This window comes from Anolis carolinensis, chromosome 2 (assembly GCF_035594765.1).
Source record: "Anolis carolinensis isolate JA03-04 chromosome 2, rAnoCar3.1.pri, whole genome shotgun sequence".
NCBI lineage: Eukaryota > Metazoa > Chordata > Lepidosauria > Squamata > Dactyloidae > Anolis > Anolis carolinensis.
The window spans coordinates 50,666,926-50,694,712 of record NC_085842.1 but is presented as its reverse complement, the minus strand read 5'-3'; the positions used below and the strand labels follow the sequence as shown (position 1 = coordinate 50,694,712).

At 36.5% G+C, this 27,787-nt stretch overlaps 1 protein-coding gene across 7 annotated transcripts in view; it reads right to left on the bottom strand.

Moving 5' to 3' along the window:
- Window positions 1-27,787, bottom strand: part of chl1 (cell adhesion molecule L1 like) — a 305,075-nt gene that overhangs the window by 10,591 nt on the left and 266,697 nt on the right. For 6 of the 7 annotated variants that reach the window (XM_016991664.2, XM_062969716.1, XM_008105356.3 and 3 more), the window contains 12 exons: window positions 27,261-27,385; window positions 26,258-26,359; window positions 25,838-26,035; window positions 23,175-23,245; window positions 20,186-20,405; window positions 13,084-13,199; window positions 12,760-12,964; window positions 11,722-11,844; window positions 9,436-9,615; window positions 3,553-3,714; window positions 2,152-2,283; window positions 1,092-1,164 (listed from right to left, as the gene is read on the bottom strand). In XM_016991664.2, the coding sequence (XP_016847153.2) occupies window positions 1,092-1,164; window positions 2,152-2,283; window positions 3,553-3,714; window positions 9,436-9,615; window positions 11,722-11,844; window positions 12,760-12,964; window positions 13,084-13,199; window positions 20,186-20,405; window positions 23,175-23,245; window positions 25,838-26,035; window positions 26,258-26,359; window positions 27,261-27,385 (1,707 nt within the window). The remainder of the gene's footprint in view (window positions 1-1,091; window positions 1,165-2,151; window positions 2,284-3,552; window positions 3,715-9,435; window positions 9,616-11,721; window positions 11,845-12,759; window positions 12,965-13,083; window positions 13,200-20,185; window positions 20,406-23,174; window positions 23,246-25,837; window positions 26,036-26,257; window positions 26,360-27,260; window positions 27,386-27,787) is intronic. The other variant, XM_008105361.3, reaches the window with a different exon arrangement.

Genomic DNA, 27,787 nt, shown 5'->3' with positions numbered 1-27,787 from the left:
TTCCCACTGGAAATATCCCCTTGCCTACAGGATATTAATTTTATTATTTAAAAGGATGCATAAGCCAAATGTGTGCACATATTGACTTTAGATTGTGTGCCACATTTTTAGATGTCTATTATAGCAAAATATATTTTCTTATATGTATTAGATCAGGAGAAAAGAACCTGTCCCAAACCTCAAGGTCAAATATCCACTCCTATATTAAGAGGTGGAAGTAATAATACTGACAGAAAATAATTGATAATTCTGATCTGGATCACTAACAGTAGATCCAGATAGAGAAATAGTAGCTGATAGAGAAATCTTGGATTTTGCTGATGTTAATTAGGAAAGAAATGTCAACACAGAAGGTATGAGAGGGTTAAGTTAATTTGGGAGGTAATGTATAGAGACAGATTTCAAGGGTCTAGATGAGCAAGGAAAGGTAAGGTACTACTCATGTCAGAAGTATGGTCAAGACAAGGTAAGCTCACCTGAAAGATGTAGCCTGTAACTTGCTTACCTTTCTAATTAACTGCCTCATTAGAAAGCATTAAAATTAAATACGTATTAATTTATGCAGGACTTATTATTTTTATATATTTGGACATTGTTTGGATGTAGCCACAATGTTCTATCTTTAAAATGATTTAATGAGTTGAAGGTACGCAACAATAATTGGAAATGTCCCACTGCATAGGTGACATATTTGTCACTTTACAGGAAACAACAGAGGAGGAACTTTATAACAAAATCCAATGTTCTTCTATGTACTGTAGTACATAAAAATGGCAATAGGACTTTTCTATTGGATAACAGAACGAAATGACCAATCTCAGCATGAAATCAATATTATAATATTTAGAATATTCTAGTTAAGAAACATATCAAAACCAAGTCACATTTCCTCCAGCAATTTTCTTCGCACACAATAAAATGTGTGTGAACTTCAGTGTTCTAATATATTTAAATATCATTACCTGATCCTATGAGATTTGCTCTGAAAATAGCAAATTATTATTGCTCCTAGTGCGCCTATTAAAAAGGCATTCCATGGAATAGTTTATGATAATCCTGCATCATTATAAAGAACATCAAGTCCTACTAACCTATATTCGCCAAAGATTTCATCTTTTATGGATTGTCCTTCAGGATCTGGATGTAAATCTTCTTTTTCTTTCACTGCATATACATAAAACATTTTTCACAATGTTTAACATATATAAAATGTGAATGGAGAAGTGGAGAAGTGGCAATGAAATAAGTATGAATCATAAGAAATACAATTTTCAAAAAATACAAAAATGTTCTGGTTGATTATGACCCAAAAATGCTTTTCAACTGGTTCTAGTTAAATATCTTTAGGAATGCATCTACACTGTACAAATAATATAGTTTGACATTCCCTTTAATTACCATGGCTCATTGTTATGGAATTCTGGGGTCTGTAGTTTGGTGGGACCTCCTTGGCAGAGAAAGCTAAAGATCTTGTAAAACTACAACTGTTATGATTTCCATAGCATTGAGCCATAGCAGTTAAAGTGGTGTACGGTAAAGGTAAAGGTTTCCCCCTGACATTAAGTCTAGTCATGTCTGACTCTGGGAGTTGGTGCTCATCTCCATTTCTAAGCTGAAGAGCCGGCGTTGTCCATAGATGCCTCTGAGGTCATGTGGCCAGCATGACTGCATGAAGCGCCACTAGGGGCTCCTAAAATGGTGTAAAACTGCAACAATTCTACAGTTTAGATGCACCCTTAGTTTAGCTACAGCTTTAAGCTACTTAGGTCTGCCATAACACTTTTGCAGTAGTTGGACCAGGACCCTAGGAGATCAGGGTTAAAATTCCCACTTAGCAAAGGAAATCCACTGGAAGTTCAGCAGATCGGCACTGCTCCTCAAACTGAAAATTGCTCACTGGAATAAAAAAAAAGTTAAAGTACTACAACAAACAATTAAAAAATATTTCCTCAGAAAACAAGGAGATGCTAACAAGGACTCTCTTTCAGGAGGTCTAGTAGGAATGGCATGTAGAACATCATTTTCAAATCTGTGTTTCAACATTTTGTTACAAGAAAAAGGCTCAAAAAGCTCATGTTTGGGGCCGATCCATGCAACAGTAGCACATTGCTAATTAAATACATTGAAGTTGAGAGAACAGTTTCTATTTACCTGAATATTTGCCTCCTTTGTTCCTTTTGACAAAACAAACTGTAAGCAACAATAAGGTAAGCAAAGCAACTGCACCCATCAGTCCAATAAACCAGCCTTGTGTCGAGATCCTTTCATAAATTCCAGCATAAGCTTTGAATGAAAAAAAAGGATGTGAATACAAAAAATCCTAGTTGTAAAATTCAAAATGGTATTACTTTAAAATTGCTTCTGTATATCTTAACACATAGTGCTTTATGATACAGTGAAATAGATTCCAACATTCAAAGAATGTTAGGATTACTAAACATTTAGCTAAGCATTTATACTAAAGCAAAAGAAAGAGTCAGCAATACACACTACTGATATTTGGAATGGGAATTTCCAACACAGCTTTTGATTAAAGAGATTCATGCCAAATAGGAAAAGTCAATACAGAACTCAGGAAAGCCTTCCATGCAAAAGTTGCTTTGCAGAATAGAGAAAGAGTCAAAAGTGTACAGAACACATGCAAGTGCTCAGCTAACTGCATTTACAATGCAAGAAGTAGCAACCTACTTTCTTGAGAAGGACAGAATGGCTAAAACCTGCAGAGTGTATATGGTGGAGAGTTTTTGAAATAATTTCAGATTTATCTTGAAGACAATAAACAAAGCTGATTCTTAACTCTACCCATACGCCATAAACCACCCACTCTAGAACCACATCTCTCCTAATCCCATACTATTGGTCACACTGGTGGGAACTGATGGTGAATTGGTGATTGCAACTGAAAACATTTGAAGGGCCAAGGATTCTCCTATGTTGGCATTTTTCATCTATTCTCAGTTACAGACCCTAAGAAAATATACTATTGCTCTTTTAATCAACCACCATTTCTAAATTTTGTCCCTAGACTATTAGCTGTTTTCCTGTCCTAAAGCATTGCTTTCTTCCAAAACACTGCATTAAACTGACCATCCAATTTTTAAAAAATGTGTCTGAATTTCTAATTCTTTCTTCTGTGTCCTTGTATCTGTAAATACTCTATCAGGATTCACTTCCACTGGATGTTCAGGCATCTTACTAATTTACCTTGGGCTGCTGAAAAAATCCAACAAAGAGGCATGGCAATAAAATGGGACATGTTGGGGACACACTTGCATTTGTTGCAAAGATACCAGGCATTCCTGAGATCCAATTTTTGAAAGAATCACATGAGGGCTTTGTGCCCCAGGCCAGGGAAGACTTTAGTATAATTTCTCAGAGAGCAATTGGATTATTTTGAATTGAGAGACATTACTGAAATCAATTAAAATATATTACTGAGTCCAGTAGAAGGGGGTTCAGACTTTCTAAAAAATGTTGTGTTGTTATATAATGGTCTCTGATACAACTTTTCAAAAAATATTACTTATCTTAGATGCCTTAAGAATGTCTCACCTCTCCCCCTTGACTCAATTACATCTGCAGAAATGCTATTATTATCAACCCAGTTCTTAGTCACTAGTCGAACTGTGTATGCACTTCCAGGCTCAAGCGCCTCAAGAGGCTGAATCTTTGGGGTGGGATTTACTGCTTCAGAAATCTTCCCAACAGCTTTACCTAAAGAACGTACAGAATCACGTCAAGTAAGTGAATTCAATTAGGATCCATGAAGTTTGAAAAATCAGTACAGGGAAACATAATAATATTTAGCATTTTCCTTCAGAGAATCAAGCAAGCAATTCTGAAAACATACAGCATCCCATGGAGGTCAGTTAGCAGGGAAGTAATTTTTTAAAAATCTGCAATTTGTGGATTAACAGCATATTTACTCCTCAAGCGTGCTTATTTCAGAAGCTCCACTTTCTCGATGCATGCAACTAAATGGCTCTCCATGACTTCAGTCAAAACTTTATCAAATAATGTGTTGTGAACTTTTAAATGCCTGCAAAATGCTTCTCTTTGATCCTCAGAAGCGACCCCAAATTTTATTTGAAGTAAGCAGTAGCATAATGATTTAGGTTATTTTATTCCTGATGTGGTATTTCTTTCTGATTCTAGATCCTAAATAAAGATCTTGCACTATTCTTAGGTCTGAAAATATGGACACTTTCTTTCTCTGGGTCAAAAACTTCATAAATATATTGGATGTCATTCTTGTTCTACAAAAGATAAATGGAAACTAAGATAGTGAGTTGTTCAATGCTACCTCAATACTGGAGATAGTTTTTGGATATACTCTCAAAGGTCTTACATCTCACTCTTTAGTCTTCAAATAGTTCTGACTCAAATTGTAAACTTAAAAGTAATTATTTTGTAAAATAATTATTTTAGTAAATAATTATGCTGAACATATCTAACATAATATTCTAAGGTGCTAAGACCATTCTACATGATGTATTTGTTTATTAATTCATATAAATTACATATATTGATATATATGTGGAGCCTGCACATTCTTAAGACAATTTGCCTCTCTGACACTGAAGAAATGATAATTAGTTTTGAAACTAAAATGCAAGCAAACAGGAGCTTTGAGAGATTAGCAGTCAGAAGACAATTGAAGGGGAAAAGGATTAAAGATGCTGTGGACACTGTAAAAAAAAGAAAAAGAAAAGACAGAATATATGTTTTTCCAAGACAACAATCCATCAATTACAATCAGCACTTTGATTATTATACTGCCACAGAGAGTTAGAACAAATGTGTTGATCGATGCATTAAACCAAAATGTGATGCAAAAGGTTTCAGCATAATTGAAACTAGCTGGCAGAGTAGATTTTGCTAAATGAATTCCATGAAGTTGAAACTACAATTTCTAATCAAACTACTAATTAAGCAGTGGGTCATTAGAAGTCATATTTTAATTACAATTATTATATTTTCTAAATATACAAAGCTCAAATGGTACATTCAATCAAAATGCTGTCAAATGGGTAATAAAGCAAAACTAAATTCTGTGGTGTGAGTCTGTCATACCAAATTACACTTAAAACAGAAGGATTAAAAACTGATATAAAAATAGTAAGAAACTTCAATTTGTATATTAAGTGTCATGCCAGTAGTATGTTTTAGACCAAATCGGTGGTAGGATCAATTTCAAATAGTTGAAGTCATGCTTTTGTAAAGATTTGTTGCATGTTGGAAATTAAGAATGGGCCATACATTATTTTATGGATCATACTTAAAGCAATTTAGAGGCTTGTGTTTGCACAAAGGATCTTCTCATTTCTCTTCTTCTTTCTTAACACAGATGATTAAAAAATTGCTCTGCAATATTCTCTAATTGACTGGAGCAGAGTTAGAGATCTCAGAAGAGGCTACAGGAGAAGGGATATTCATTATAGCAAAGGTTCATCTTCTACTTGCCAACAGACAGAATTGGACAAAAGCCTTAAGAACACGTGGAGTCTTAGACAACTGAGCTATATCCCACCCTAATGGAATGGTATTAATGGAATGGTATTCTGCAGTTTACATTTCCTAGACCAAGGCAGGGATTTTTTTTTTTTACTGGGAGAAGTAGCTGATTACATCCACTCTTGTCACTCTTTTTACCTCCTATATCTGATTTGCATCTCACCCAGGAATGGGGTGGCGGGGGAATGGGGACGTAGAGCAGGTTGAGGGCAGGTTCTGTAGTTAATGTAATCACGTTCCCAGCCTCAAACCAGTTCCAAACTGCAGTAAATAGTCAGTGTAAGACTTTCCCTCATTTATACTCTGCAAGATCTGTGTCAAGATCTGGTTCACAAGATGGCCCTGGATCCTGCTCAGGTGTTTACACCTCTCCGATCCAGAACTGGAGCAGTGGTGGGAGCAGAGTCCTTATCTTTTGCATGTTTTGTCACTGTAGCAGTGAGTATGGAGGTTTGATGAGCTGCTGACCATTACCAAGCCTCTTTGTCTATGCTATCAAAGGCACCTGTACAAGTTGGAGGGAAGGTTAAGGTACCTAAAAAATAGCCAGGAGCCCTTTGTAGCTCTGTGGCCACTGTTTTAGCAACAAAAGACACAAAAGGTATAGGGGAAAAGAATGGTGGCACTGGCCCATTTGCATAGTGGGATTGGTTCTGAATTAGAACTGGTCAAGTGAAGCATTCTCTAACTTCTGCTATTATGGGGTACAACTGGGTTAATCAGTATTACTCTGCATTAGGACCAGAAGTATCTGAACAGTGGATGCCCAAGAGTGACTTCTAGCTTGATTCAGGGTATGTGAGCCATGTAGACATGCTCAAAGTAATATATAGACAGTAATGGGGGAAATCACCATCCCCACAAGTAACCAGACCTCCATTATAATGATATGCTATGCATACAAAGCATTCATAGGTGATAAGTCAATATTCAACTGTAATTACAGCAGAACAATAAGTGTTAAATCATGAAAAATATATGCAAATACGTATTGGTAATAAAATATTTACGGCCAATACACTGAAAAATCAATGAAGACTTAAGCAATTAAAGTTTTTTTGTTAATGTTCAGAGATAGTAAAGACAATAAAATTAAACAGCCCACGAGTTCTCCTTTACTTTTTTCTGTACTGTGGGACTTCCATGAGTATTAAAGTGGAAGTGCAATTTCAGAGGATTTCTCTTGAGTTTAAAGAGTTATGAGAATGTATGACTCTGTGAGCAAAACAAAATAAACCTTCCCAAAGGCAAATTGTATTACTATTTCCCCCAACAAAGTATGTGCATCTACTATGCTTCAAGCTTCTCACAAAATAATGGCAAGCTTGTTGGTACAACTACTTGACACAACAACTGAAAATGGATAGTTCTTAGGACCATCTACAATGGAACAAAATCATCCCTGAACCTGCCTCATTGGTTTCAAAAAGAGAACCTCCTAATTTGGAGTCCACGAACGGACTGCATAGGTTAAGGGTTGTCTCATTTTCTCCATAGCAGCCTATTCTGAGAGATGAATTTCAAACAAATCAATGTGGAGGCATGGAATCACTTTTCAACGCTTTTCAATCGGCAATAACATTTGTCTTTCCTTTTAAAGAGACAATGTTCTACCTTGGCTATTGCTACATGCTTGCATGAACAGAAACACATACAAACATGAATACCATTCAGTAAAGGGTGGATGTATTCATCTCTGTGTATATCTTGCCTTTCCTCCAATATAGGATCCAACTTGTTTTCCAGTACAAATAATTGTAAGACCCTTCTTGTTTGAAAAGACCACAGAACTCTATCCCCACAGTCCTTCAGGTATAGCCTAGGTTTCCTTCCTTCTCTTTCAGAATCAGTCTCACTACTGTAACTTCAACAGATGATGTGAAGAAATTTCAGTCATCCTCAAAGCAGGGAGCAACCTTGTTGAGAATTATAGGCAGTCTCAGGCATATAGAGATATTCCCATTGCTCCTGTGGTGGCCTTCCAAACAGACACTTAATAGCTGAGGGAATGACTGAACAACAGCAGCCAAGTTGCAAGGGATGCAGATTGTGATATCACTGAAAAATGATAGTGATGTTTATATTACTCTAGACCCATCTACACTGCCAGATAATGGAATATAGTGCTTGCATTAGCTTGGGGCATCCAAGTGATGCACCCAGACTAATGTGGTTTCATCTAGCGTAAGCCTTTTAATCCAGCTTGACCCTGGGTTTAAAAAGAACTGTAAAGATTTGAATATTCTATGCATTTTTTTTTCTGATTTCATATGCGTTTATATGCATGTTTTTGCCCAAAGTTCCCAAATGCAAACAAACTTCATGGTGGTCAATGATATTTTTGTTGATTATTATTTTGCATTGGATTGTCTTGATGAGGTATTTTCTCTCATCAAGGTTTTAGAAATTTCTGAGTATTCTTATCATGGCTAAGATTATACCATGCCATGAGCAGGTATACTGCAAAATGTACTTGTAGAAACAGTGCATTGAGGAAAGGAAAATAATTAATTATATGAATTGTAAAGATTTTTCTTTCTTTTTTAACATAATGAATAGAAAAAAAACACCAGTGCAGATAACCCACAGTTCATCTACACTGTAGAATTAATGCAGTTTGACCCCACTCTTACTGCTATGGCTGATTGCAATGGAATATTGGAAATGGTAGTTTGAGAAGGCACCGCCATTCTTTCCCAAAGAAGGCGAAATACTTTATATTAGTAAAATTCCCATTATTCCATAGCACTGTTGTGGCAATTAAAGTGATGTTAAACTACATTAATTCTACAGTGTAGATACTTTCTCAGTCAAATAATCCAAACAAAAAACTTTAAAGATTGTATGTGATAATGATTCAGTACATCAAACCTAACTCTCATGCACAGATTAGAATTTGTATAGGAAAAAATAGTCAAAAATAAGAGAGAGAAAATATCCTGAATACTTGTAGCACATTTTGTCACTTATTCAACAAAAGCAGAGTATCTGTTTGGTTATTTTTCCTAACATGAGTAATCTTTGATGAGGTTAGACATCTTTATTTGGGGCCTAAATAGCTTGTGCTGCTTCCAAATCAGCTAACCCATTAAACACAAGAAAATATTTGAGTCTAGCCTGTCCAGATTGCCACTAAATGTTAGCTGCATTGATGAACTTGAGCATCTTCTGCTTATCTTGTTCCCTTTGGCAAATTGGTGTGCCAATCTCATTTAATTTTACCAATTAATCTTTCACAGGTTCTTCGGTCCCAGGGCTGGCTATTCATCTAGTAGCAGTTTAGTAGAGTGAAACAGTCGTAATTGTGCTAATGGGGCTTCACGGTTTTGAAATTAAATGTAGATCAGCTAGTGAATTACTGACCATTACGAGTTGAAAGAGTGGCTAAGACATTTTCACTCTCGGCCACAGTAGTATTTTGCCTTCACCGTCATTTTAGACCTGATGATAGCTCAAGACTACTTTATCCCTTTGAAATTGATAATTATACACATAGTGAATTAGGTACTCAATTCATTTGTTAAACAACTTTACAAACTCTAGAAGAACTCCATTCATTGCTATTTTTATCACATCCTTCCTGAGCATAAGAGACAGTGGTATGGACTCTTCAAAGTGGTGACATTTCCTTCACACACTGAGCAAATGGGAAGTAAATCCATGTCTTCAGAGAATTATCGCAGGAAGCAATTTCACAAATACTTCAAGAACAAAATGGTAGAGCTGCGATATTCTGAGCATGAGATCAAAACCATGCTGCTTTCTGAAGCCTTAAATGTCAGTGCTTTGGGGCTCAGCACAGTTTTGGTGCTTATGATTAGGTTTTAGAACTTAGCTTTTTAAAAAAGAGAGAATGAAAGAAAAATATGCTACATTCCTCAGCATTAAACCTGCATATTTTAGTATCAAAATTGAACTTACTGCCTTCTGCAATTGTTATCCCTTCCTCTGTGATTGGTTTCCCACAGCCTTCAAGTGTGCAGGCTCTTGCATAGAACTTATATTTAGTGCTGATGTTCAGATTGGAAAGCCTGAAGCTGAATGCTGAAGGGTTGGTAATATTGATTTCCCGCAAGGGCCCAATGTCATCAGTTTCATTAACTGAGAACAGAAGAAGAAGCAAAGAATAGTTTTCATCTAAAGATACTCACATGAGACAAACATTTTGAAAGCATGCTTCACATACTGGAATGCTCAGCCATGAATATACTCTACAATTTAAAATGTTTGCATTGCTTTGCCTTCTTTGAAAAATGCATTGTTTCCATGTCGCCCTGCTATTTTCTATAAAATAATAAATAAACATTTCATGCAGCTTTTGTTATGATCAGAATGGGAGCTTCAGTAACAATGCACTGTTTAAAATTTGTTTTCTGAAAGTTAAAATGTGGCATTTTAATATTATTTTAACTTAAGTAATCTACCACTATTAAAAAAAAGAGAGAAAAGCAAAGGTCATGAAGGGCACAGAACATTTATTTATTGATTTACGACATTTATATCCCGCCTTTCTCACCCCGAAGGGAAATCAGAGCGGCTTACAAGTTATATGTACATACAATATAGTATATTATTAGCATAGCACAATAGTAGTATTTTATATTGCTATATTGAACTATACCACTATACTGCACTATTATTAGTAATATTTCATGTAATATATACTATACAATTGTTATATTGTATTATTATTAGTATTATATTGTATTACATTATATTATTATCACTATTATATGTATATTCAGTTTCACTGTATATCATTAGCATAGCACAATATTAGTATTATATATTATATAGTATATTAAAATATTATATTTTCAGTACAGCCACTGCAAATGTTGAATGTAAAACAACATGATGGATTTTGACCTATAGAAATAGCTATATTTGTGGAGAAATGGACAAGTATTCATTTACTATAATCTATACTAACGTCACAATTCGTTAAGAAATTCCTGAAATATTAAGATTTATTTGCTCCATCATGACATTAGAATGTTATAGGGAAACAGATATCACTGAATCCATGCATATTCGTCCCTTTTGATTTGACCTTTGTATATGAAATGTGTATTTATTATAAACATACCTGCTTTAAAAGAACAAACCTATTAAAAGATTGGAAAATCCCTAGAATGTTCTTCCTTATAAATGTATACTTAGGCACAAGGACAAAAAAAAAATTAAAATATTTATATAGTTGTATGAAAGACTCCAGTACTAAAAATTTCATGGAATTAAAGCCTAAAATGCTTGATTGTTTTTTTTTAAAAAACAACAAAACAAAAACAAATACTGTACATTCAAATCCTCAATTCTTTGTTATGCTTTCCTTCCCAGAGACCAAACCTCTAATCCAATGCTTCTTAAGCCATTTGATCTGGGTGTCTGGCACCCCCCCCCCTTAATGCCACAGAGATGGCCCTTCATTTGTGTCCACTGGCTATAATTGCTTCTTTTTTCCTGAAAATGTGCCATGGATTGGAAACTGGTAGCTCACAGATCAGCAATAGTCCATGGAGTACCAATTTCAGTGCTCTTAACCTAGATGTCCTATATCCTTGATATAATCATATACGCGATTGGGAGGATTAATATTTCAAGTCATCATCAACTATACAATAACCAATGTCATCCTTTTCAGTAGTTTAAATTGTGTGTTTATATACAACTGTGTTATTCTTATGATCAGTAACATGTAAATTTGTATAAACCAATAAAACAAAATTGTATTTTTTGGATTCAGTTAATGTCAAACTGATCGGTTGGAAAAAAGACAATATTTCCTGTTAAGCAAATAGATCTTGTGAATCTTGTTTACAGATTGTGCTAGGACACAGTAAAAAACCCCTTTGACTTAACTAATGAAAATGCATCCATTTATTATTCTTTTGTTATATACAGACAGATACAATCATGAACAACTGTCTGATGAGAATAAGTGAGACCAAATATTTTGTGCATAAACCTGAGAACTGAAGGTTATAATGTAATGGCTGCTTCACATAAATCACCATTTCAAATCTTCAATCCCTTATATCTATCTATCTATCTATCTATCTATCTATCTATCTATCTATCTATACACAAACAATGAAGAAGTGGGAAAGCAAGGAATTCCTTTATGAAATCTACAAACTCAGGCCCTGACATCTTCAGAATTAACACACCCTTTCATCTTCTTTCAAAAGACATAGCTATACTTACTCATCTGGTACTGCAAAATGTATCCAGTGATGATACCATTTGGTTTCTTAGGTGGTCCCCATGATAGTGTTACCGAATCTTTATCAAAATTTAATATCTTTAGGAAATGTGGTTTTTCAGGGACTATAAAACATAAAAGGCATGTCATTTCCTTTATATTTGTTCATCCCAGTTAACTGAATAATAATGCAGCATCATTCAGCTGGGCTCAACCAACTATACCACAATGCGCACATGTACACACAACACACTCTGAATATTCAACCAAGTCCCTGATCTGGATTTTCAAACATTTGGATGTTTGCACTTGTAAGAACTACAGATTGTGTGAGATATTTGTGCTTCTCATTTTATACTAGTAATACTAGAATGTTTTTAAAAAAGTAAAATTCTGCACAAACAAAAGGTGGGAAAGCAAGGACTACAAGTGACTACACAGCCCCAACACTACCACATTAAGTCCAGCTGTGCATATTCATTCATCTGCTCTGGAGCAGAGATATCATCTACTTCAGATATTAGGATAACATGAAATTCAGACATCTAATTAACAGTTCACAATCTGTCCCATCCTCACTTCCTGCTCTTGAGAATGCCTGAGTCCTTTCACAAACTTCGAAGATATGCCTTAGGTTCTCTAGTCCATTCTCTGGCAGATACATATCCATTAACTCTCAAAGATTTCTAGGCAAAGAGAATGACATGAATATACTCATATATTTGTAATGATAATGATTTTGTGTAAGCCCCAGTGAATACATGAATGCTGCAATTATCTAATTGGTAATTATCATCTGCATTTATGGGTCCAGCTGCTCAACAAAAAAAACAAACCCAAACCCACCGAACTTTAAACAAGCATTTGGACATAGCAACACACGGAATCAATTTAAAGATATTAAATGGTTAGTTCTGACTGTGAAAATGCCCAACACTGGAAAAATAACTAGCACATGACACACAGCTGCAGTGGGATAACTGCAGTTAGGAATGTTGGCTACTGTTTCCTTTCACTTCCCAAATTTCCTTGTTCTTTACCTCCCTCTGGAGTTTGGAATTCATATGTGAGGCTTTCTGGTCCAGTCCCTTTGGAATTATACGCAGAAACTGTTAAACGGTATTCACTGAAAGGGTCTAGACCAGGAATCATTCCGTCATGTCGATCTGCATTAAACAGCAAGGCCCGTTTGTCCAGGCGATGGCTTTTTTCACCCAAGCGATTTCGTATTTTCCACCAGTTGACCTATAGTAGGAAGGAGGAAATGACCTATTTGAGATCAGGCACACCTGTGACCCATACGTATCTCATGCATGAAAATTCACTCTATAGATTAATGAAGGAGAGAGTGCAATAATAAACACCTTATAGCCTTTGAGGTGCCCACGAACTCTGTCCTTTGGAATTGTAGACCAGATAGCTTTAGCTAAAGTGCTGTTTATGACTTGCACAATTACATCAGAAGGAGCTGCTTCTGGAACTGGAAAAAAGAATAGGGAGATAGGATTTGTATTGGGTTTAAAATAACAGACTAGACCTTTATACATTGATTAGTGTAATGGGAACCGAAATAGCAATTGTAACAAGATGAAAAGAGTAGTTAAAACAACAGGAGGAGACTGTTTTCTTTGAGCTGCCTAACAAATACCAGTTACTACATTACAGCTGCATTGCTTCATATTAACAGCAAATTAGTGTGTGCCACAGCAAAGTCTACATGTTTAATCTGTCTGTCTATTATTTAAAGTATTTCTGTATCAATTCACAGCCCATAGGGGCCTCCCAAGGTGATGAACAAATAAAAGCCAACTAATACAAAAATAAACAATGTTTTTAAAAGACGTTAAAAGACTTTTCAAAATATCTAGAAACAGTCTGAAAAGCAATCCTAAAATCTAGCTTTGAAAAAGTTAAAACAGCAATTTCAAACATTGAAATGCCACTCAGAACACTATTATGGCTGCCTGCTGGAAGTTTAAAAGAGACATAGCCAAGCTAACTTTCTTAGGTAGGGATGTTCATAGAAAAAAAGCCCTGCAATTCAATTTTGGGGCCCATTGTCAGCTGACCCCTAATTCTGTTTACCGGGAAGTTACTCGAATGGGGAGAAGTTTTGCCTTTTTCATTGAGAAAAGAATTCAACCATTTTAAGACCTATCTGCATGAAACCTACCTCAGTATTAGACCCTATTTACAACTGCAGGCTTGCCAAGTTTCAAAACAATTCACCAATCTACTATTTTTTTAGAATTATTTTAAAGTTGTAACCATAACATTTAAAAATAAATAAATAAGACAAACCACAAGAGACAGTTCTGGGAATTGTAGTTGCTGGTTGTGTCCATTTTCAGCCAATCAGAGCATGGACACCACCAGGCTTTTTACTGGCTGAGAAACACACAGAGAAAAAAAAACTTCAACTCCCATTATGCTCCGAGATGAACTTTGCAATCCCTGCCCTATGCAAGTGCTGCTGTGAAAGAGAGTTCCAAGGTCCCTCTCTGGAGGAGAGGGGAACTTTCCAAGAAGAAATGGAGGTCACCGCTGCTGCTTCTGTAGGGGAATGCGGAAGATCCCTGCCTCAGGTATATTGCAGACTTAACTCCTTCCTCTCCAGAATCGATAAAATCTGGCTCTCTCAATCCATTTTGCTGGGCTTTTTGTCTCCCTTCTCTCCATTCTGTTTTTGGATATTATATAAAACATCCCAATGAAAACTACAAATCATTTTTGTTCAAACTGATTCAAGCCCAAGCCTACCTGTTACCCAACTTCATAAAGTGTTGGGATATGTAACTGGGGTCCCCTTCCACACAGTCATATAAAATCTAATTATTTGCTTTGAACTGGATTATATGGCAGTGTAAACTCATATAATCCACTTTAAAGCAGATAATGCTTTCATAATCTGGATTAAATGGCAGTGTAGAAGGTGCCTGGCCCTCTTCTGAAGATCTCAAATTTTTGGCAGGGGAAGGTAGATGCCTTGATCCCAAGTCATTCAGGGTTTTATAGGTCAACACCTTGAAGTGATCTCTGAAGCAAATTGTAAGGTAGTGCAGTTCTTACAGGACTAGTGTTCTAAGGTCTCTAAAATGCACACCTAACATCGGTCTGGCATTTTGTAATACCTGTGGCTTCCCAACATTTTTCAAGGGCAGTCCCACACACCTAAAATACAAGCCTAACATCAGTCTGGTATTTTGTAATACCTCTGGCTTCCCAACATTTTTCAAGGGCAGTCCTAGATGGAGCACATTGAAACAGTCCAAATGAGATGTAACCAAGGCATGACCCACTATGGTCATATTTGCCTTCACTAAAAAAGTACAAAGCTGGCACATCAGCATAAACTGGACAAAATCACTGCTGACTAGAGCAACATGAGCAGCACTGGGTCCAAGCACATCTCCAAACTATGAGCCTGATTTTTTTTCAAAAGGAGTGCAATTCATTTCAGAACAAACTGTGATCCGAATCCCAGGTTGTTTTTCCTACTGACCAGTAACACTTCTGTCTGGTCTGGATTAAGCCTCAGTCTATTCACCTGCATCCAGTTCTTTACTGCATCCAGACAAAGGCAGCATTCTTGGTACCGGTGGTAAAAGAGAGATTGAGCTGGGTATCAGGATACATTTCATGCAGCTGTAAAAATGGCGAAGGAACTGGTGCACTTTGGAAGAGGAGAAAATCTGCCCCAAAATTCTTGTCTTAGCCATGTATTTCTCTAAAATTTAGCATGACTCCTAAGACATGACTCTTATCTATCCTTAACATTTATTCAATGTCAGCAGTGTCCTATTGTTATGAGAACTAGGTCTGTTTTCTTTTGTGAAAGTTTAGATTATCAGATTTTAAGAAGAACCTCAGAAATGCAATGTTGTACTGTGAGCCTTCTGGAGGCTGCCCACCCTGGAAGCATAATAACATTGTAAAGAGCCTGCCAAGTTGCTGAACTAAATAAGTTTCCACTGCAAAACTGAATATATACAATTTTAAACAATTTGGCAAACCTTTTGCCGCCCCAGTCTCCATCTCCTGCTGTTAAATGCTAATGTACTGTGCATATTCCATTCAGATCAAGGACTTTCCAGTCTCCTCTTGTAAATGGTTACAGTGGGGTTTCTCGTTTTAGTAATCTTAATCTTTAAATCCTTAAAAGCTATTGGGAAGGTATTTTTTTTTTTAAAAAAATGCTGCTTGCAGACAAATATGATTTCTACCACTGCAACAGGGGGCTTATATTATCTCCAGTGTGTCTGTGCGTGCACGTGCATATCCATGTCTAAACAAGATAAGAGAAGTAAAAACTGTAGCCTAGCAGCAGAAGGGATTTTGGAGAAATTCTCACTCACTTTTCACTACAGGGGAGCAGCAGCTTCCAGTGCTCCGTATTTTACAAAAGAAACAATTGCTTTACATTATGACCTTATAGTTACAGTCATTTTATTACAGTTATGACTTCCTGTGCACTTATATTAAAATCCACCATAGTTTATAGCAATGGCAGTTATAATGGGATGGGAGGAAGGAAGATGTAGCTATCACAGAATAATGCAATAATGTCGCATATAACGCTAGAATGCTGAGAAAGCAAAGGGATATTTTGTGCACTGAAAGTGTGAACACAATGATACTTATGGGAGTGTGGTGTGTGCGTGTGGGGAGATGTAAGTCAGATGTTTTAAAATTTGAACTAGACACACCACACATACCCACACTTCTCAATGCTTAACTGGGATTTGGATGTTAATGTACAATTTGGAAAGGAAATGCCATTTAGGAATATAAGGCAGCTGGCTTTGTATTACTATCCTTCCAAAGCTTTTTGTTTATTTATGAATATCAGCACATGCTACCACTGAAGTTATTTCATTGAGTAGTAATGGGATAAGGGAATAGATAATAAGAGGAGGTGGCAGAGGAGACTGGGAAAATATGAAGCAGGTGATGATAAAACTAAGAACTGACTACGGACCTCATCAGATGGCACTTTGGCGGGCTGCGTGATTTCCGGGCTTTATGGCCCTGTTTTAGCAGAATTTTCTTCTGATGTTTCATCTGCATCTGTGGCTGGCATCTTCAGATGGCACTTTGTTAAGTGGTATGCAGTGGAGAAAATCATGGGGCAGCATAGGGCTACCATCTGAAATCCATGGTATCCCTTCACACAACATTTCCCTGCTGCCCCCTGCTTCCTCTTTGGCTCCTCTGTATTTTTTTCCCCCTCTGGGCTCCATTTCTCTCTACTGCTGCAACACTACCAGCACAACTCCCATGGAGTCCCTTCAGAAGTAGCCCTGCATCATGTGATGGTCTCCAGCAGCACAGAGAAGCGGGTAGAAGCCGCTTTTCTGCCTTCATCTGATGAAGTGGTAGGAGGCATAGGCCTAAATCCTAGTGCCAACTGGAGTATATATGCTCTAGTAAATCCAATTGATTCAATAGGTCTATTCTAGTTGGGGTGAAGCTATAAGATTTAGGTCATATTGACGTCTATTGACGAGGGAGTGAATAGTTGGCAACAAGCTGACAAAAACATATTAATATCCTTCACAAGCATTTTTGCTGGGTGGGCGGGGGTGATAAATGGAAAAGTTATCTTCTGGATATATGTTCAAAAATACAATGCAAGCTATCTTTCACCAGAAAAATATCTAAATTATAACTACACTATACTTTCAGTTAACTGACACCCGAGGGAATTGGTAGATGCCAGATACCGTATATACTTGAAGATAAGCTGAGTTTTTCAGTTCTTTTCTTGAGCTGAAAAAGCCTCCCTCAGCTTATAATAGGGTCAAGGTCAAGCCTGCAGCAGAGCCTGGAGGTCATTGCTTTCAAAAGATGATATATTTTTCTCCCTTATCAGTGTGTTTACTATAATAATAATAATAATAATAATAATAATAATAATCTTTATTTATATACCACCCTATCTCCCGGATGGGACTCAGGGCGGTTTCCAATCATAAAAACAACACATACATTACATAGCAACATAATAACACATTATAAGCAAAGTAAAACAATACAATTATATAGCAATAAATAACACTTACATGACCTGATCAAGGGGACGGGAACCATAAACCCAATATTAAAATGTATCATTTTAGGCTAGATAAATCTTGTGCAATATATTCAGGCCCAGAAATCGGCAGTATTCCAATGTAATTACTCAAAAACCTGCCGACACCACCAGGTCTTCAGTTCCTTACGGAAATGGGATAATGTAGGGGATTGGCAGATCTCTTTTGGCAATGCATTCCAGAGCCAGGGGGCCACTGCCGAGAAGGCTCGTTCCCTCATCCCCACCAGCTGCACTTGAGACGGTGGTGGGAGCGCGAGAAGAGCCTCCCCGGATGATCTCAAGGTCCGCACTGGCTCATAGGAGGAGATGCAATCATGGAGATAGGTAGGGCCTGAGCTTTTCCAAAGCTTCCATCGCTCTTAATTAAGGGAATCTTTTGAAAAGGGAAAGGAGGGAGAGAGAGGCCTTGCAAGTCAGGAAGAAGAAAATACATATTTCCATTAATCTTATAAAAGCATTTTCCCCTGAAATATTTGTTAATCTCTCCTACAGATATATAGGCATTTCCCCTTGCAAGCCTTTGCAATCTCTATATACCTATATATCTGTATCTATCTATCTATCTATCTATCTATCTATCTATCTACATATGAATTTTCCCCTCATATGTTTGCAAGTCTCTGCATATTCTATATAGATATAATTTATAAATGTTTCAGGGGGAAATGCATATGTGAAATTAGTATATATCATGATAGATCTATATTTAGCTCTGTATAGTTTATATAGGCATTGAATGTTTGCCTGTCACGGTTGGAAGCCGGCCTGAGTCCCTATGGGGAGATAAAGCGGGATACAAATGAAGTTTTATTGTTGTTGTTGTTATTGTTATTATTATTTAAAAGTTATTGTTTTGTTGACCTTGCTTTTCCACTTACAGAGCTAGTTTACTGTTTTTCTTTGAAATATGATAAATATTCAAAAACATTTAACCTACTGATGCCTCAGTATAATTTTATTGGCATCTATTTTTATTTTGAAAATGACCAGTAGCTGCTGCATTTCCCACCCTGGTCTTGTACTTGAGTCAATATGTTTTCCCAATTTTTGTGGCAAAATTAGGTGCCCTGGATAATATTCGGGTCAGCTTATACTCGAGTATATATGTTAAATACAATTTGTGGTTGTTTGAGAGATACAATTAAAATAGGCCTAACTAATACTATAACCCTCTATTATACCATACCATTACTCTGTATTGACTTGATATTAATATTGAAATACACCAATTAAAAGCAATTGAAATTTAAACTTAATATAACACAGTTTTACTGGATTGTATAAACAATTCTATGAATGCAGAACACAATTTTAGTGATTTTTGTTTTCTCCAGTAGCTTGATTTTTGGTTAACTGTCTACTTCATTGACTTCAGAAGTTTCATATGTAAAATGGTGTTGAAATGGGCCTTTCAAGAAGAAATAAGGAAATTATTTGTTAGATGTTGGGCTTCTTAAAATTGTGTGTTATATGATTGTTAGATAAAACAAATAAAAACTTTATTTGTATTCTGCCCTATCTCCCCAAAGGGACTCAGGGTGGATTCCAATCATTAAAGGTATAAATGCAATGCCTGAACATTAACAAGCAATAAACACATAAATTATGAAAATTGACAACTCAACATATATAAGCAAATTGTAACTTAACAACTAAAATTAAATTAGGAAACACAACCTATTATATCAAACATGAAACAAACACAATATCAAACAGAAGTGTCAGTTTGCATTCCTGAGCTTGCAAATTGGCTACATGTAATATTTTATATAGTTATCTGTATGTATAAAGTTCAGGTTTAGTATGAAGAAACTCACTATTTACCTCTAATTAAGCCCTTTTTAGTTAGAGAGATTAATGTTTTATGTACAGTTTCTAGAGAGTCAGTCTAGACATTCTCTTTGCATTTGAAGCCTCCGTTGCCCTGTCCCTTTAAGAATCCCCTAATGGCGGAGCCCCAGTCAAGGCACTTTTCATGACTGGAAGGTGAAGAAGGCCGGTAGGTCTACAAAGAGCACGTCCAGTTGGAGCTGTATGAGCTGTAATCAAGTCCAGTTGGAGCTTTATTCAAGTCGTCAGAGTTAAATATTGAGACCATCTTAGAGACGGTTGAACATCATACAAGGAAGAGATAATAAGAAATAAAGCTTCAAGAGCCTCAATTTGGCCAGAAATGTGTCTATCTCAGAGACTACCTCTCCTCATAAAGACTTTGCAGTGAAACTCAGAAGAAGAGAAAGTCCAAAATTCTTGTCAGTTAATAAATTCTTGTTTGGATTTTACTATATAGATAGCGTGGGGGCAGAACAATGTGTGTATTTAGTTCAAGCTTAGTATTCCATTACTTTATGCAAATATTTCCTGCTACTTACTGTCTTCACTTGAGTAGCCAGTTATTACATCAGGTTCAGGACCAGACCCCAAGTTGTTCATTGCTTGGACTTTGATATCATAAGGTACAAAGGTAGGAGTGTTCTGCAGCACCAAGAAATGCTTCTGCACTGTTTCTTCCTCCCACTCAGCAACATCCTGCTGCCGCCAGTTCACTTTATATTCTAGCCCGGGTCCATTGTGCTCCATAGGTTTTAATGGCTGCAAATGAAGTGAAACATGAATCGAGCTATACTGTTGCAATGAAAAAAAAAAACCTAAATAAATCAAAATGCTGTATTTTGAGAAAAAACTGTGCTATCAACAATGAGTTGCAATTTTTCAAGGGAAGAAAAAACTTATACCACAAAGGTGAATTTGAAATAACTTTGGGAAATAATATTGTGGCCTTTAAAAGGCATGTAAGTGAAGAAACAGATGGACTGAAAGCATAGATAATGAAATCATATGATTTTATGCTGAAGACATTAACATTTATTTTGTAATGGGTTTGCTTCAGATTTTTTTCCAGAAAAACTAGCTTACATGAAAGTCTGTTATCTTTATTTTGGTTGTAGTATGGCAGATTTTTTAGAATGTTCCACCACAGATTTGGCCATTAAACCATGTAACTACTCTGTGGAGTATTAAACATTCAGAACAAGCGACAACAAAACATGTTCTACTAAATGGATAATGGATAACTAAATGGATAATGGATCACATTTTTATGAATAGTTAGAAGCATTCATCTAGCTTCTAATAATAGAAGCAATAATAGGCATCAACTTGTTTCTACCATTCCTTTTCTCTTTGACCATTTTTTTTCCTAAACTGACTTTGAAAGATCCTTCAGGGCAAGGTAGTGTGGTATTGTTTACTTCTCAATTACCAATTCTTCTCAATTCTCAATAATAACTGCTACTTTGATTTCATTGTGAGAAACAACATTAATGCGCACATAAATACATGCAGAAGGATTTGATGAGTCTCGACCAGTTCATTTAACTGTGACAAGGCTCTTCCACTCTAATGCAAAGAAACCAGAGCTTTCACAGCAAATGGCAGATGATGTCTTTTGGTGCCAACTAAGCATCTGCATATAGCCTGAATAGGAATTAAATGTTGCTGCAGGTGCTGAGAACTGTCACTAATTGTACCAGGAGAACATACATGTTCAATGGTTATTATTTCTTTTAATTGAGACCTCCAGAAACAAAGGATTTGTCCGCACCTGCTAATTATTCAAGGGCCAATCCAGAGCAGAAATGCTTTGAACTCATCCCAGAGGGTTTTACATACCCTATTCCCTGACCCATGGCAGTTATGGGAATGAGTCTACTTCTGGTCTACATGGTTCTGCTGGGGTAAAAAATGATTTTTTCAGTTGTTACCTTACCTTTCATTTCCCTGTCACTGCTGGAAAACTCCTGGCCATAGCATGCACCCCTTGCTGACATTAGCAATGGTGCCCACATGACCAGGGAGAAGGAAGGAGCAATTTCCCCTTTCCTTGCATGGAGAAAAGAAGATGACAACATCAGCCCATGTGGACAGCAGACTAGTTCTCATCATGGCCAGTCTGCTGTCCACTGTCCCAGAAGTTCATGTATGATGTGCTGTTGAAGGCTTTCATGGCCAGGATCACAGGGTTGCTGTATGTTTTCCGGGCTGTATGGCACCTCACTTCTGTAGGAGTCTACAGTATACCATGCAGCTGTGGACAAATCTACATAGGGATCACCAAACGCAGCGCCCAAACATGAGTCAAAGAATATGAAAGGCACTGCAGACTAACTCAATCAGAGAAATCAGTCATAGCAGAGCACTTGAAGAACCAACCTGGACACAGTATATTATTTGAGAACACAGAAATGCTTGACCACTCCAACAACTATCATGTCAGACTACACAGAGAAGCCGTTGAAATCCACAAGCATGTGGACAACTTCAACAGAAAGGAGGAAACCATGAAAATGAACAAACTCTGACTACCAGTATTTAAAAACTCAAAAATCAGAACAGTAAATAAGAAGCAACACTTTGAAAACAGAGGAGCTCCAGACATAAATCAACCAGGGGCAGCTAATGACTTTGAACAAAGGATGCCCCCAGGCAGGAAGAAGCCAGGAGATGAAGCTATTCAATGCTAATTTTGGTGATTAACTACAACATTCACACTGGCCTCCAACTGACAAGAGTTTCTTCTCTCACCCTGGACTTTGCACAGATATATATAAACCTTCCTTGCTTAGTTTCTCCATACCTCACAACCTCTGAGGATGCCTGCCATAGATGTGGGCGAAACATCAGGAGAGAATACTTCTGGAACATGGCCATACAGCCCGGAAAACATACAACAACCCAATTCATGTATGGTCTAATGTTTCATCAAAACTCCAAAACATTTCCCAGCTTTCCTTAGTAGAGGGATAGGCTGGTGTACCCCAGTTTACCCACCCTGAAGGATAGAAAGTTTCTCGATGTCATGTGGACATACAAGAGTGACTTCTGTTGCACTCTACATTTTTGAGCTCATGTAGGCAAGCCCCAAAACAGCAAACTAGAGCAACATTTATTTTATCTGGAAACCTGAACAGTTAGTTTAATTGTTATGATTTATAAGTAAGAAGCTATGAACATTAATAAAGACAGCATTACAGTGGAAGGGAAATGTTAGTTCAGGAACAATTTTATGTGAAACTATGAGTGTCAGTTCACAGAAAGTGAAAGGAGAAAAATTCATTTGCTCACCCAAGATTTTTTTTAAAAAAACAAACCAAAACAAAAACAAGTCTATAACTAATATGTATGTTTGCACAAAAGAAAGTCTCACTGTGCTCTGTGTAGAATCATAGAATCATAGAATAACATAGTTGGAAGAGATCATGTGGGCCATCTATTCCAACCCCCTGCTGTGTAGCTCATTTTAAAAGAATGGATCTGCAGAATCACAATAATTTTGAGCATAATATTAAAACAAAGCATTACCTCCCAAGTCATATTCATCTCATGTGGTTTAGAAGTTTCAACTCTGATGTTTTCTGGGTTCTTATCTGGAGCTATACATGAACAAAATAACAAGAACAACAATGTCAGCCATTTACTTGAGAAATCATTTTCTCACCATATGCTTTAACTTTACTTCATATGATCAGTATTAGATTAACTGTCTTCTAATTATTTGTATCTCTTGATAATGTTAATTGTACATCTCTCAAATGCAGTAGGTAGTTTTACCACCTTAAAACATCAGGTGTCATGACCTATAGTTCTTACCAGCTTCATCCAATGTTGGAAATTACAAAGGATTCTTTGAGCTGTAGTCAACAAATTTATGGCGGCACTTTGCCTGAGTTATGGTATGCAATGATTTCCAGAAATGATACCCCATGGTATTGATTATGGTCACCAGATAGGTACAGTCTGGTGACATATAAAAGGCACAGTGAACAAAAGCATGAAAATAGTATAGTTTCAGTCATTTTGGTCACAATGATTGGATAGAAACTAAATGGTAGTTTCATAAAGAACCAGATGTTAATGGGATTGTCTTAAAGAGATTGCCCTATGGGATTAGGAAAACAGAAGGTATATCATTAAAATGAGGCATGGAACTGGATAGCTGGGGACAGCACAGAAGCAACATTTTAAAATGTTAGGAGTATATAAATGAACAAGCCTTGCAGAACAGCTGTTTGGTAAAAATATTTTTAGGAGCTAGTTAGCTCATGTTATATCAAGAAAAATTGACTGTGAACAGAAATTTCTCCAAAGTCCTATGCTGATACAAGACTCACTATAAATCTTTTTTTAAATGTGCCATCCTGAAATTATTTCTATACAAAGTAAGAGAAAATGACATTAATGCTTGTAGGAACTCTGGCTGATTTGGGGAGGTTAACATGTATTGCACTGAGGAATAGGCTACTCCCGGTTCAAGGAGTTCAGTTCAGTGAATCAGTAGAAACATTAAGGGAAAGCATGTATTTTTACTTTCACTTCATTAGGTCAGGACCACTTCCAATATTCAGTTTCCTTATTTTATTCCTCATTGTTATTCCTCAGGAACTACCATGGTTCCACCCAACAGAATCCTAGAATTTGTAGCTTTATGAGGTACTTACGGTTTCTGACAAAGAGCTTTAATACTAATAAAGGACAGGGTTCTTTAATTTTAAGAACCTCATCAAGTGAAAAATCCCTGGATTTTACAGGATGATGCCATAGCAGCTAAAGCAGAATCATACTCTTCTTATTAATGTGCAGTGTGAATATATCAGTGGTTCTCTATTGATATGTAAAGACCTAAATAACCTCACCTTATGGTCATTGCCTGGAGGGTCACTTTGAAGAAGAATGAACATAATGACCTACAGAAGCCATCCATCGGTGAGCAGTGGCAGGATGCCAATCTGGCACCCAATACCACTACTGAATAACTGATTCCAGGACAAATATTTTTGAGAGATCTGCATATCTGCCTCTTGGTGATTCATTTTGTGTTTTAACTTTTGTCCTGTTGAATTCCCTCTCTATTAGGAACAACAGATTTGAATTTGAGGCATCAATTTAGGATATATTTTTCACTCAGACTCACCTTGAAGTCTACTCAATTATTTATATTGATTTTATTGAGAATATTATAGTTTTCATTTTTCCAGTCTCCTGTTTTTATGTCATATGCCACTGGAGCACTTTCTTTTCTAAATACAAATATTTAATATTTAACATTTTCCCCAATTTAGATTCTGTACCAGTTTGTAGTAGCTAAAATCCTAGATTATGGTCCAATGCTTCTGCTCCAGCCCAAAGTGTCTGGATTTAATGAAGCACATTTTTAAAGCTTCTGATCAACTACCTCCCTTCTTGACAGCAAGTAAGGCTGCAAAAAAGACTTGCAACAGGGGTCCTTCTTCTGATGTCTGCAGCCTCATTCATTGGAAGGAGGAAGTGGAAATGTTATCCTCTTTACAACCTGATTGGACTTCTTTTGCCTGTACCCGTGGCTGGCTCTTAAGGTGAATTATGTTGGTATTAGCATAGGTTAGCAGTATGACTGTGTACTCCCACGGCATATAAATCAATTATAGATCTCCAACTCTGTGTTTTGAACCCACACTGCTATACTGTGAAGAAAGATCACACAGTTTTTAAAAAGGGGTATTTGTAACAATGTAGAAAGAAAATTAATCTGACTACATATAATAATGTACCACACCCCATTTCTCATTCCTGTTTGGCATTCCATTAAAAATCATAACTATTAAAAGATCCCTGTTGGATCAGATTGAATATCAAACTTTTGCATCATTTTCTTTCACACCAAACGGGTGCCTAATGGAAGATAGCATCCTACCATAGCTTTCTTCCATTTTATGGACTACAATGGAATACAGTAGGTTAGGTAGTCCCACCTAAACCACACACAACTAAATATATACTAACATAGATTCAATATTCAATAATTGATTTGATAGATCTGCTCTATTTGGGACTAGCAAATTATTTAGAATGCAAGGCCTACAATTCCCCTGCCCAATCAAAGCAAATATTTTTGTTATATACTGTACTAGGAATATTGTACACTGGTATGCCTTATTCCCTATACACAATGTAATAAAATACAGAGGGAAAGATCAGATAAATAATACCAGCTGGAGGTGTTTCATATCGTTCTGATGTTTCACTAGGCTGGCTTCTCCCAACAGCATTAACAGATATCACACGGAACTGGTAATTGACATAAGGGACCAGTGGTAAGACAGCTGTAGTATCATTCCCTGGGACCCTGATTAATTCTCGCCACTTTCTTGGTTCCCATCGATTCTCTTCAAACTCCACAATAAATTCTAAAAGAAGACAAGGAGAGAAGATGCAACAAGCAATGCATGTGAATTAAAGAAAGTAGCAATCCTGAAAGCAGACTGATTAGAAGAGAGGAAAACAATTAGTAGCAGAGACCCTTCAACAATAAAACCAATTAAGCATTGCTTTCAGGGTAGTTTGTTTATTCTAATGTTGATCACCTGCTGTCACTTTATAAAAGTGAAGTAAGAACATATTCTTCTTACCATTTATTGGACTGTTGTTGCTGTTCCCAGCATTCCATGACAGCCTAACACTTCTGTTCCGCTTTTCTGAGATGTAGAGATCTTGTGGAGAATCAGGAACATCTAAAATATTGGGATGCAGAAAGAAAGTCTGATAAAGTTTGGTTTTTAGCATTTTAAAGTGATATGGTGGTACATGAGGATTAGACAATAACTAGCCCTTCCAGTCTGGGATAATGGGTGAGGGGAAGGAATAACTGAGCACTACAAGGAGAAAGCTTCTAGCCAAATTTTCTCATGCTGTCTCATACAGGTAGAAAATTACCTGTATTGATTTATGTTTTGCTTTATTTGGAGAGGATAATTAAGAATGTGCTCAATGTTCTCCCACCTGTAACTTGAGATGGCATAGCCTACTTTATCACCACAGGACTTTATTATGTTGCACATATAGACAGATTTATACCATCTGTTAAAATTAGACTATTAGATTATTCAAAGCAGGCTAGGATGAATTCAATGAAAAATAACATACTGCCTAGAAACATGGCTTTTTAGACAAGCCTTTGACCTTGTGTAATCGGGGGTTAGATTAAGGACTCAGTGATTGCTGCACTCTGCTACTTTGACTTGTTAATTGTAGATAGCCAGCTTTCTTTGCAGGTTTTACTGCATTTTATAAATTGTACAATTTTATTAGATGGGGTTTTATATGTGATTGTTGTTTTTACAATTATGTTGCTGTTTTATATGCTTATGTATTGTTTGTTATGTACAGAACTTGAAGTGCCTTATGAGCTGCCCTGAGTCCCTTCAGAGAGATGGTGGCAAAGTATAAATAATGATGATGATGATTCTGAACCAGTGGAAAGTGTTGAAGTGAATCTGGTGAATACTACGGTGGCTTCCAAATTCCAGGACAAATTTTATAACCTAATACATAAGCCTTAAGAACATATTTTCCTGAGGGATTAAAATCAGTAATAAGACTTATTTTGTGAAGAAATAGATAAAAATCACTTACCAATAACAGTTATGCGAGAATCATCTGCTGTAGTGTCCAATGATGTACTGCCTATACATGTGTATACTCCCTGATCTTCTAATTCCACATTTTGTATAAACAGTGTGTCTCCCTCCATAATTATTCTATTAACAAAAAACATAAGATACACAAAATGACAAGACAGTGATAAAACAAGCTATATTGGAATTACTGTGCTCCCTCACTGTTACACAGTGTGAAAGTCTTCACACTGAAACGAACACACAATAACCAAGTCATTTTCTATAGTAGAAGGACTAAAGTTACATCTTATGTAGAAAATTGATTACAAATATTCACATAAATGCACAGATAAGCAAATGTTGCAATCATTAATTCTTAGTAGAGTTTCAAGTGCTTCCAATTGAATTACACCAATTTCCAGTAGTTGGAGATCTAACAATTTCCTTTATAGACGTTGGGGGATTACTTTCCTTCGAAGCATAATAGACCATAAGCTATACAGAACCTTCTATAACTCTGTGACACAGCCTCAAAAGTTAAAA